At 54.9% G+C, this 11,282-nt stretch overlaps 1 protein-coding gene across 1 annotated transcript; it reads right to left on the bottom strand.

Moving 5' to 3' along the window:
- Positions 1-2,644: 2,644 nt before the first annotated feature.
- On the bottom strand, positions 2,645-11,238 carry CHRD (chordin). Its single transcript, XM_006884162.1, has 23 exons — positions 11,091-11,238; positions 10,754-10,857; positions 10,239-10,368; positions 10,026-10,154; positions 9,840-9,939; positions 9,640-9,727; positions 9,173-9,314; positions 8,915-9,055; positions 8,749-8,831; positions 8,525-8,672; positions 8,269-8,375; positions 7,950-8,069; positions 7,206-7,362; positions 6,661-6,881; positions 6,091-6,204; positions 5,283-5,561; positions 5,100-5,193; positions 4,924-4,980; positions 4,554-4,657; positions 3,948-4,050; positions 3,258-3,415; positions 3,003-3,102; positions 2,645-2,697 (listed from the first exon to the last, which is right to left on the bottom strand). Exons 1-23 carry the CDS (start codon positions 11,236-11,238, stop codon positions 2,645-2,647), a joined length of 2,880 nt encoding a protein of 959 aa, XP_006884224.1.
- Positions 11,239-11,282: the final 44 nt, after the last annotated feature.

The raw sequence follows: 11,282 nt of genomic DNA, 5'->3' as shown, positions 1-11,282 counted from the left end.
TGAGTTGTAGGCGACTCATAGTGACCCTATGAATGAAAGATCTGAACACTTGTGTAACTTTCATCATTTCTCCACATTCACAGAATTTCTGGAGGCAAGCTATTTCGGAAGTGGATGCCACTTCTTCTCCCAAGCTTATCTTAATCCGGGAGCTCCACCAAACACTGTCCATCATGGATAACCATTATTGCATTTGACACATCAGCGTCACAGTGTTTAGCATCACAGCAACCATGAGTTATCTCCATAACTATTCAATTTATATGTTGAGAAAACAACCTGAGAAGCTGGACTATATGAAGAAGACTGTTGCATCAGAACTGGAGGAAGACTCATCAACAGCCTATATTACGTAGATGACACCACCTTGCTTGCAGAAACTGAAGAAGTCTTCTTCAAGTGAAGCACTTACTGCAGAAGAGCAGACTGTACAGCGTTCAATATGGATTACATGTCAACATCAAGAAAACCAAACTCCTCACAACTGGACCAGTAGACAACATCATGATAAAGAAAAGATTGCAGTTGTCAAGGATTTCATTTTACTTGGATCCAATATCAACACCCAAGGTAGCAGCAATCACAAAATCAAGAGATGTGTTGCATTGGGCAAATCTACTACCAAGGACCTTTCTAAAGAGCTAAAGAGTAAAGATGTGTGCCTTAAAGACGGAGGTGTGCCTGATACAAACTACGGTACTTTCCATTATTTCATACGCATCTAAAAGTTGGACATTGGCCAACCAAAGAAGAATCGATGCCTCTGAATTGTGGTGTTAGAGAAGCTCTTGTTGTTGTTATTGTTAGGTGCCATTGAGTAAAGCACAACTCATAGAGATCCCATGAAAAGATCTGAACTCTGTTCTATGCTACATCATCCTCACACTTCCTAACACACAAGGGCCCACTGCAGCAGTCACCATGTCAATCCACCTGGTTGAGAGTCTTCCTCACCTTCACCAACCCTCCACCCTGCCCAGCATCATGTCCCTCTAGAAGGAATAGCACCTCCTAGCAACATGTCCAAAGTATGTGAGGCAAAGCCTCATCATTCTTGCCTCCAAAGAGTACTCCGGCTGCACCCTCTCCAAGATATATCTGTTTGTTCACTTGGCCGTCCATGGAATGTTCTGTGTTCTTCACCAATACCACAGCTCAAAGGAGTCAATCCTTTTTCTGTAATCATTATTCACTGTCCAGGTCTTGGATGCATAGCTAGTAATTGAAAAGACTATGGCCTGAATCAGACACACCTTAGTCCTCAAACTGACATCACTACTCTTCAATAATTTGGAAAGGTCCCTAACTGCAGATTTTCCCGGTGCAATGTATCTCCTTATTTCCTGACTACTTGTAGCAAGGGTATTACTTGTGGATCCAAACAAGATGAAGCTGTTTACAGTTTCAATCTCCTTTCCATAGACTGCCAAAATAAAGCATTCTGTGTTGAAGGAAGTACAACCAGGATACTCCTTAGAGACAAAGATGAAACTTTGTCTCACATACTTCACACATGTTATCAGAAAGGATAAGTCCCTGGAAAAATACATCCTTTGGGGAAAGGTAGAAGATCAATGATAGGATGAACCTGAAGGAGATGGACTGACATGGTCACAGTGGGTGCAAGCATGGCAGGGATTGCAAGAACGGTGCAGGATAGGTAAGGTTTTGCCCTGTTTGTTCACAAGGCTGCTGTGAGTCATAGTTGACCTGATGATACCCAAGAACAATAGCCACTATTGGGAACCTCCAGTTTCTGTCAGCATTACTTGGTCCCAAAATAAGCTCAACCAAGAACTGGACTGGCCTGGGGCTGAGTCCTATTCATGCAGATACAGATTTGCCCCAGAATTCCCAGGAAACAGGGATAACAAGAAAGATTTTTTTTCCTCCCTTTAGCCAAAGAAGGCAAAGATTTGGGACAATTTTGTTTCTCTGTTTGGAACAACTTCAATTATGGTGTCAGCAAAAATTCTAGCATAGGACAGACCAATAGAAACTAAACTTGAATCTAAACTTCCAACAAAGTTGCCTGAGTTCTTCAGGCTAAGTCTACCTCGAGTGCAGTCTCAATCCTCCCTAAAGAATTCAGACCAACAGCCCCTCATCCTCTCTCCTCAGCTCCCCACCTGCTCACCAAGGCTCAGAGGACAGCCCTACTCTCTCTCAGACCCTTCTCCATGGAACCCACCCAGGTCCCTAGCCACAAAGGGACAACCACAAACTCAAAAGACTGAAAAAACTTTTTTTTTTCAATAAATACAAAAATCTCCAATAATGACTCTACTCAGCTCAGGGGCAGCAGGAGTGGAGTAGGGAGACCCTTGGTGCTGAGTGAGGATAAATTAAAAATCCAAACAAGCCAGTGATGTTATGTACAGAGGGAAAGGGCTTCCAGGGCAGAATGGGAAGGGGCGGACTAGAGGGTGTCAGGGAGGGAGTGGAAGTGGATATGGCCTTGGTCTGCCCCTCCCCCTTGTGGAGTTGTGGTTCCCAGAGGTAGTGGGGGAGGGAGAAGGGGCCAAAGAGAGGAGCCAAAGGCACTTGGTTTTCCAAAAAAAATAAAAAATACTGGAACCTCCTCACTGTCCCTTCCCCAGCCCAGGCCCCGTCCTCTTGGTCATCTGCTGTTTTTGGGCTGCCCCTAGGAGGCTTCGGCTTCTTTGTCCAGCTCTGGATCAGTCTTGGTGTCTGGGGCTGCTGGACAGGAGAAGAGAGCGGTGGTGTGGGGGCAAGCCGGAAGGCCAATCTCAGAAAGGTCAGACTTGTGGAAGCGAGTCAGTGCACACCAGCTGTGTGATCTTAGTCCAGTTGTTGCTTAATTGCTCTAAGCTTCAACAAGATTGTTTATTAAACAAAGGTAATAAATAACAGGCCCTCCAGGTGGCCGTGAGGATTGAAGGGGCTGGACAGCATTTGCTATTACGTGCGTTTGGGAACTGGCAGCGAGGGTCCTGGCACACAGTGGGTGCTCCCTGCCCTCCCAGTTGACCCTTACTCACGTCTTCGGGGTGTGCAGTGTGAGCAGCATCGACTCTCCTTCTCAGAGCTGCAGGCCAGCGAGGGCGAACAGTCATCTCGCTCACAGTAGGGCACCCCTGCCTGTGGGAGCACACAGCACAAACTGAGGGTCTCCCAGAGGCACGTGGGCATGGAAGTCTTCCTGGGAGCCTCCCTCTGGAAACCTGTTCTGCCCAAGAAGATCCTCTATGCCAGCCAAGTGCCCACCTCATACAAGTCCCCTGGTCCCAACTTACCCCACACCTGCAGGTTATACAGCTCATCTCCCCAAAGGGGTGCACTAGTGGGTGCCAGCTGTGGCTCTCTGGGAACCACTGCCCTGCAAAACGGCAGCCCCGGGGACTGTCTGCCTGCATGGGGTCCTCTTGCTGGGGCTGGGACCCTGATACCAGTGCTGGAAATGAAGGAAGGAGAGAAGGAGGAAGAAGTCAGCAGATGTGACCTCTGAGAGGGCTACCCACGTTTCATTCACATCTTTGAATCTCCAACATCTAGCTGTTTCCAGCATTCCATAGATAACAGATGTGGACAGATGCATGGATGAATGGAAGGGGCATAGACAGGTAAAAGGAAAGGTGGATGGACAGATGACAGATAATAGGTGGATAGGTGGGTGGATAGATGGATGGGGGGGTAAGTAAATGGATGAGTGGATGGATGGATGGATGAATGTATAGATGGATGGATGGATGGATGAGTGGATGGATGGATGGAGTGGGAAATGAAACCCATCACATCCCACTGATACACACAATATCGTCACCACATTAGAGTCCCCACTCTTGATTAGACCCAGAATAGTGCTCAATAATGCTGACATTCCCAGCCCTCTCCCCTACCCGCCGGCTTTATTATGCATCCCCTCACCCAAGACAAGGTGGTAAGGGCCTCACCTGCCCCAGGAGCATAGCACTCACATCTCTCACCTGGACACTGTTTACAGCAATCAGTGGGATTGGCACGGACAGGCTGGGCACAGGTCAGCCGGGGACACTGTACCTTCTCACAGTGCACCTCTCCGGTGCCCTCCTAGAAAGACTCATTGAGTAAGGTGTGTCACGAAGAAGCTAGATACATATGCCTTTTGCTTCATCCTTCTCCTTTTTTATATCTCAAGCACATCTCTCTAACCTTCTACTCAGAGATCCTGGGCTGCTGCTTTAGATCACTAAACCCAAATGCTCACTGTCACCCTTCAAGGTCTATGCTTGCATCTTTGCAGGAGTGGAAAGTGAGGCTCGGGGAGGTGCTGGAAAACGCCCACTGTCACCTAGGGCAGAGACTGAATTCTCCCCCAGGTCAGTCCTGGCCTTCTTCCTACCTAAAGCAGACTCTCAAAGCCTACAGGACCTTTCTGGGATTGTTTCCATCCCCACCGAGGACAAACTTTCTTCCCCTGGCAGCCCCCTCCCAGACCTGGCTGGAGGCTGAGATGGGCCCAAGCAGAGTTTCAGCATTGGAGAGGCCTGGGCACGGGCTTCACAGCCCTGGAGAGGCCTGGGCTCAGGCTTCACAGCACTGAGCAGCCGTACCTTGCAAGTGCAGATCGCACACTTAATTAAGCCAAAGGGAGGCACGACCGGGTGCCACCGGGTACCCGCTGCCCGCCAGCTCCGGTCCCCATCGAAATAGCAGCCTGCGGGTGAGGGGGAGAGTTACCAACTGCAGTTAGTGCTGAGCTCATCAGCTGAACCCCAGATGTTAGGCAAGTTCCACACTAACCTAACCCAGAAACCACTCAGAGGCCAAGAACACTGCTGAGGCCTGTCAAGTGTCAAGTGGTATCTGTGCTCCTCTGCTCTCATCCGTGCACACATAAACAGTCTCAGCCTCCTCTCCCCCTGCAGCCCCACCCACCAGTTGTTCTGGACCCCCCCACCTCTGCACACACTTCCAGCTCACCTTCTACTGGGTCCCGGCTTTTAGGCAGCCCTGGCCGGTCTCTGATGTCTTGTTTCTCTGTGGAGCCAAAGGCATGTCTAAGGCAGAGGGTGACCCTCCTTCCCTCCTTCCTTCTCTAACTATCCTCTGTCTGGCTGCCCCCCATACGCCCCTCTCGTCCTCTGCCAGGCACTCACCCGGGCAAACTGGGCAGCATTGGTCTGGCACCTGCACTGGCTGTGGGCAGCTGGGCGAGGGACACACCACGGGGTCACAAATCACTGTACGTCTCTGCAGAGAAAGACCAACCCAGGTCTCTTGCCTTGGATTCCAGGTTCCAGTGCACCCCTCTCCTCTCCACCCGCCCCCTAGCCTTCAACCTGGCAGGTGCAGAGAGAGCAGAGAGGATCGTAGTTAGGCGCCCAACTAGCCCCATGGGGGCGCTGCTGCCCCTCAAAGAAGCACGAGTTGGAATCCCGGAGCTTTACAGGGACACCAGGTTTGGCGGGCACTGAGGCCTCCAGGACGCGAGCAGCAGGCAGTACTGGCAGGACCTTGGGCGCCTCTGAAGGATCCGGATCCGGGGCTCCCTGCGCCCTCTCAGTCTCCGCCGCAGCCAGTCGCAGGCCGCCCACTTCGCAGCCATTGGCGATCTGCACCTGGAAGGCGAGGCACGTTGGGGCAGCCCCACAGCTCCCGGCTCCCCATCCCGGTTATGGCTCTCCCTTACTAACCAGTCAGCAAGACTCCGCCCTTCCCACACCCTTGGGGGATCAGGCACCCCAGAAGGATGCCATTTTGGTGGTGGTGTGTGCCATCGAGCCAGAACTGATTCATTGCTGACTCTCCAGCAAGTTTTCAGAAGCAGTAAATTGCCCATCTTTCTCCCTTGAAGCAGCTGGTGGATTTGAACTGCGTTCATTTTAGGACTGCAGTGCAGCTTCTTATCACTAGGACACCAGAACTCCCTAGAAGGATGCCATAGGCCACAGCAATCATCTAGCTGTATCCAGTGACAGGATGGTCCCATTACGCCTCTTTGTATATCTTTTCTGATTTCATCCTCCCAAACAGCTAGAGTTTGCTAGTACCCCCCACCCCAGGCTCCCAGGAAGCCCATGAATGGCCCATGTGGACACAGCAGTAGTCCAGTTCTGCACGTCCCCACCACCTGCACTGCCCATCTACCTTCCCTCGAAGCTCCCCTCCAGGATTGCCCTTGGTGGTGATCAGTAGGGAGGCTGTGCCCTGGGCCACATGCTGCAGCAGCTCCGGTTCCAGGTCCTTGACTACACCCTGAGCCTGCAGCCAATGAGTTAGACAAAGAACAGGAACTAGGCATGAGGGGCTGAGCCCACTGCCCGCAGTCACAGACGAAGAAAGATCCAAGGAGATCCAGGGAGGTTGAATAAGGTCTCTGACTAAGATAGCTCCATCCAGCAGCAAAGGTACAGCACCCAGAAGGCAGGTCTCTCTGACCCCAATCCATTGCAACCCTCTCACTCCCCTCAAGGGAAGTCGAGGTTATGACACACCAAGAGAATCCATCCAGGACTCAGAAGGAGGATATGTAACAAATGCCATCTCTCTGCAAGTGCTTTATTCCAATTACCTCCAAGAGTCTGTCACTTGCACAAGTGGCTGAGTCAAATTCACACCCAGGTCTGTCTAACCCAGGTCTGTCTGACCCCGTTACCTGGCTGGCTCGCACTGACATGGGCTCAGGCAGCCCTTTCTGCTAAAGAGTCGTGTGCTCACCTCTGGACCGTAGAATCCCTTCAGCAGCCGCCGGGCACCTGGCGTCCCAGGAGGCCCAAGGAGATGGGCAGTGACTGTGCCTTGTTCAGAGCCACCAAGCCCCACTAGCAGCACTTCATAATGCAGGTGACAGTGGGTGTCCAGGGTGAGCCAGGCATGCCCTGCTGCCTGACTCCGCACAGGGGGCAGCACAAGGGCTCCTGCCAGGGGCACAGGCAGCACTGGGTCCGGAGAGAGGAGAGGTCACAAATGAGAAAGTGGCTGAAGACAGCCCATCAATCTCAGCATCCCCTGTATTCCCCAAGCCAGACTCGATGATTGGAAACACTGTCCATAGACCCAGAGACTCTGAGCAGCTGCTCTCAGATCACAGTACAGGCTGAGTCTGCCAACAAGACCACTGTGCACAACCATACCTTCTCCAGTTGGCAGCCTGAAGGCTCAGCACACACAAAAACATGCCAGGCCCTCTAGCACCGTCCCTTGCCTGCTTCAGGCACCAGTTAGGAGACACGACAGAGCAGGCAGACCCCGAGGGTTCTCACCATCATGGAGGGCCCGGCGCCCACTGTAAGGCAGGGCAGCCACGTGCCCGCGAAGCTCTCCATCTGGGTAGTCCTTGGTGCCCACATTCAGGAAGAGCTCATTCTGCAGCAGCATATGAGTCCCTCGGGCCCCCAGCCCAGGACAAACACCCACAGCCTGGGGAGCAAGGGAGAGTGAGCTCCAGAGGCAGCCTCCCAGACCCCAGATGAACCCTTCCTTGGCCTTCATACAAGTTCAAGGTTCTGAAGCCTTTGGATGTGCTGTGTCCCCACTATAACTGTGTGCACACCCTTCCACACAACACACTGGACAAGAAACTTCCAGGCAATCCCAAGTCCCTTCTCTGCCTCTTCCTATCTATGCGCTCTTGAGCAGTTCCTTAGCCTTTCTCATCTATAAAATGGGTATTGTGAGGGCCAGAAATAATACAAGTAAGGCAACCTGTGCAGTATCTGACACACAGAGAAGTTCAATACATAACAGTCACTAGTATCACGTTTATTATCATCTGGTCTTTTTATTGGACTATGTATGAGCTTGCTGGGGACAGGATTCATATCTGAGTATTTTTGGATTTCAGTCCCCAAGCTCAAATTACTAAAAACCGGCCAAATAAAACAACCAAAGGACCTAGACATGATGCTGAATGTCTCTACTCACCCCAGCTAGCCTCCCCCAACCCACGCCCTGACTGTCCTGACCCTGGTCCTGCGCTGCAGCCCCATTCTGCCTGGAGTCCTCACCATGTGTCCTGTAGGCTGGAATCCAGTCATCTGGCACAGTACAGTATGCTGGTTCCTCCGCTGAGGCTTGGTCTCTAGTGTCATGGTCACCACCTCACTGCTTACACCTATCACTTGGACCTGGTCAGCAGCGTTGGGGGCGGGTGACTTAGAGTGGCAAAGAAGGCCCAGTGCTGAACCATTACACCTATCACTTGGACCTGGTCAGCAGCGTTGGGGGCGGGTGACTTAGAGTGGCAAAGAAGGCCCAGTGCTGAACCACGTGGGCCAACTACCTGCCCTACCACCTTCCCTGTATTCCATAGCCACCAACTCTCACCTGGTAGACCAGGGATCCATTTCCAAGCAGTGTGAGGCTGGCTGAGCCAGCGGCTCCCGTCTGGACTGGAATCAGGGCATCGGCCCCACAAAGAACACTCTGTAGGACTGCAGTGGGAAGAAACAGGCAGCAGGCTCGCCCACAGTCACTCTAGCTCCTCTTCCACACCTCCCCAAGGTTCCCCACCCCCGGCCTTGTTTGTGGCCCTCAGTTGTGTGTGCCCATGATCAGAGTGCCAGGCCCTACCCTGCCTCACCGTCACAGCTCTGCCTGGGGGCAATGTGTCCACTGATGCGCAGCTCTGGCCCGCCTACCCTCTCCAGAGTCACCTGCAGCTCCCCCAGGACCAGCCAGTTCATCTCCTGGGCTGTCAGATTGGGCAGCACCTCGGCAAAGCCTGGCTCCTGGAGACAGAGCAGGGAGTGGTGGCAGCAGCGAGAGACCTGAGTGGGTGGTAGCACGAGCCAGACCCTCACTCACCTGGGCTGAGACATTGGCCTGGAGCTCTCGCAGGAGTTGCCCCTGGTGTTGAATCTGGAGCCTCAAGGGAGCCTGGGCTGGTCCTGCAACAGCCCCACGTGTGGACACATCTGAGAAGCTGGTGCTCCGTCAGCCCCCTCGCGTGCTTCCCCTCCATCCTACTTACCTCCACTCGTGGGTTCCAGCAGCCCCCGGAAGAGCAACAAAAAGTGCAAAGAGTCCTCTGTGTCACTGAGCGTGAGTAGAGCAATGCCCCCTACACCCTGCTGTGGGCTGTCTTCCAGAGTCAGGATGGCACTGAAAGTCTCTGTGGACGGGATGGCAAGTTGTAAGAGACACTTCAAAAGGTCCCTCCTCAGCTCACCCCATTCTTGGACACAGAAATGCCTCTGAACTTCTCCTCAGGGCAGCTGGCTCCCCTCACCTGCAGACAGGGCCCTGTGCCGGATGAAAGGCCCTGAGACCTCCCCTGAAGGGTGAGTGGATGTCACCAGCGTCACGTGCAGTTGCTCTGCCCTAAGGAGCCGCAGGGACAACCGAGGCACTCCCCGCCACACCCCACAGACCTGGAGCACAAAGACAAGAAGGCCTTCTCAGTGCACAGGACAGCCCGGCCCTGGTGAGGAGAACACTCCTAGCAGGCTTAAGAAGGGAACGCTGAGCCAAATGCTTGGTGTCAAATCCTGGCTCCACCACTAACTACCTGCTGTATGACCTTAAGCAAATCATATTCTGCCACTGAACCTGTTTCCCTCGTCTGTGAAGTGGGCATGATAATGTTAGTCCCCTTCCTTCCACTGGGCTGTTTGGAGGACCAAAGGAGGCAATGCATGGTCAGCTGCTGGCACAGTACTCAGACAGGGTAAGTGCTTGCAAGTGGCATCATCTCACCAGGCCATCCTGTGTAGGGGTTGCAGGGTGCTCAAACAAGGTGCTGCCAGTTGAATCCAAAAAGCGAACCCTGGTGGGGCGGTCCAGGCTAGGAAGGAGAGAATCAGATGAGCCCTAGTCTCCTAGCCTGGGCCAGAAGCAGTCCCTCCCAGCCCTCCATTCTCCTCCTCAGAGAGGAGCCCTCCTCACCCCTTTCTCACCTCTGGTAGGAGATGGAGAAGCGTAAACTAGAGCGCAACAGTGATACTCTGGCCCGAGCCACCGCCTGCGACCTCGGCCCAGTCAGCAGTGCCACGAAGTCTGGGAGGGCAAAGAGGGAAACGCCAAATACCGTTACCGCCATGGAAGTCCTGCCCAGATGGCCCGTTCCCTCGAGGCTAGCCTACCCGTGTGGCCATCGCCGCGTGCCTGCTCCTCAGCGCTGGGCTCCCCTCGGTCGCTGTAGCTGCTGTGCTCCGGGTCCCGCGGATACTCGAAGGCCAGGCCCGACGGCTGCGTCTCAGGGCCGCCATGCTCTGCTGGAGGACGCGGGCTCAGCTCACCGCGCAGAGGGCTCCGAGCCCCCCTGCCGCCCTTCCCCCGCGTGGAGCGGGCTTTACCCGGAGGGCAGGTCTGGCAGCAGTCTCCGGGCAGCTGGTGCGGCTGCTTGCAGCTCAGGGCTGGGCACTCAGGCTTGATGTTCTTGCAGCTGACCCTCCCCAAGCTCCGTGCGCGGCGACCCCACTGAGACTACCCAAGAAAAGACAGAAAGCAGAGTGAGTGCAGGGCACAGGTGGGCAAGCCCCGGAGACCCCAGGGAGGGAGATGGGGTTGGGCCTCGGAGTCGGACCACTCCCTCTGGGCCTTGGGGTCCCTACGTGTATAATGAGGATAACGATGTCTAGATGTCTCGCAGAGTTACAGTGAGAATTGGGAGACACATAACGGGGTTGGCACAGAGGATGCCACAGACAGGCGATCAATGAAAGTCAACACCTGAGACTTAAAGGGGGCGAGCCCTCTATTCTGGAAAAAACAGGCCAGCAAGTCCCCTCTTGGGCACAAGTCGACCACCCCGGACCCCTGCGCTGTCCCGCACCCTAGGGACCTGGCCTTGGCCGAAGGGTCAACTCACCGCCTGGCAGGCGCACAGCATGCAGCGCATCACCCCGAAGGGCTCCCCCAGGTCCGGGTGCCACGTCTCGTCCAAGGCATAGACCTTCCCGCCGAAGGGGCAGCCTACAGGAACGCGCTGGGCTGGCGGCCCTCGTCCCACTCGTGCTATGTGCCCGCCCGGGGCGCTGCCCGCTGGGCCCGGGTCCCGGGGCGCGCTGCCCGCTGGCGGCCCCCGCCCGCCCCTCCAGACCGCTGGCCGCGCCGAGCCACCTGCGCCCCGCTCCCCCCACCCCCCGGGCGGGCACGCACTTCGCCAGCACGACCCCGCCCGCGCCTCCCCAGGGGCGCCCACCTACCTGCCGCTCCCCGGACGGGCAGCGGCTCCTTCTCCGGGCGGATGGGCAGCGCGGGGGCCTCGGGGCCGGCGCCACGGGCCGGCCGGGAGCCGAGCAGCAGCAGCCCAAGAAGCAGCAGCGGGGCCGGCGGGGCCGGGAGGCTCGGCATGACGCGAACGGGACAGCTGGGGAGGCGGGAGGGAGGAGGGAGCC

This window comes from Elephantulus edwardii, unplaced genomic scaffold (genome assembly GCF_000299155.1).
Source record: "Elephantulus edwardii isolate Elephantulus edwardi_28Jun2011 unplaced genomic scaffold, EleEdw1.0 scaffold00031, whole genome shotgun sequence".
Taxonomy (NCBI): Eukaryota; Metazoa; Chordata; class Mammalia; order Macroscelidea; family Macroscelididae; genus Elephantulus; species Elephantulus edwardii.
Note: the sequence above shows the minus strand (reverse complement) of the source record. Positions and strands in the feature narration are given on the sequence as shown.